Raw genomic sequence first — 682 nt, 5'->3', positions numbered from 1 at the left:
CCCCCCCCCCCCCCCCCCGGCTGTGACCCATGCTGTTGGATATCTAACCCCCGGCTGTTGTTGTGGTTGTCGGCAGGTTTGGGGAAGACGTCGGTTCACGACGGCGAGAAGGGAAAGACGAGCAGCGGCCATGACAGGAGAGTTTCTGAGGAGCAGAACAACGAGAGCCAGAAGCAAAAGGTTTCCCATCATGCATCAGGGTCAGCGGGTTATTGGTAGCGGCTGGAAACAGGAAAGGTGAAGCTAACTGTGCGTGTGTGTGTGCGTGTGTGTGTTTGTGTTTGTGTGCGTGTGTGTGTGTCTCCGTGTGTCCGTGCTGCGTTCAGGTTCTGGAGGAGAGAGAGAAGCTGAAGCAGGAGAGAGACGTCCGCATGAAGAAGAAGGAATATCTGATGAAGGAGCTGGAGAGACTCCGCAAGCAGCAAGGTCAGTGCACGTGTGCCGTGCACGCACGCCGTCACCTAGCAACATGGTGTTAGTTTGCTTTTCTTTGTCATTTTTTTTGTTCTTGTGAAGTTCTTGTAAAGTCAACCCAGTAAAAATGGACCTACTTAACCAAGTTGGTTCACTGCTAGCTTAGCATCAAGTTAGCATCAGATCCTTTCCTCCCATTGGCCAGTGACCCTGTCCCAGTGCCCTGTCCCAGTGCCCTGTCCTCCCATTGGCCAGTGACCCTGTCCCA

At 53.7% G+C, this 682-nt stretch overlaps 1 protein-coding gene across 1 annotated transcript in view; it reads left to right on the top strand.

Annotated features, from left to right (window-relative positions):
- The window catches only part of LOC117940998 (zinc finger protein 318-like), a gene marked incomplete at its 3' end in the record, with an annotated part of 1,099 nt that extends 625 nt beyond the window's left edge, over positions 1-474 (top strand). The window contains exons 2-3 of the mRNA XM_034866101.1: positions 77-180; positions 327-474. Of these exons, the coding sequence (XP_034721992.1) occupies positions 77-180; positions 327-474 (252 nt within the window). The remainder of the gene's footprint in view (positions 1-76; positions 181-326) is intronic.
- Positions 475-682: the final 208 nt, after the last annotated feature.

Source organism: Etheostoma cragini, unplaced genomic scaffold, assembly GCF_013103735.1.
Source record: "Etheostoma cragini isolate CJK2018 unplaced genomic scaffold, CSU_Ecrag_1.0 ScbMSFa_3970, whole genome shotgun sequence".
In the NCBI taxonomy this organism is placed as follows: domain Eukaryota; kingdom Metazoa; phylum Chordata; class Actinopteri; order Perciformes; family Percidae; genus Etheostoma; species Etheostoma cragini.
This window is presented reverse-complemented; position numbering and strand designations above follow the sequence as displayed.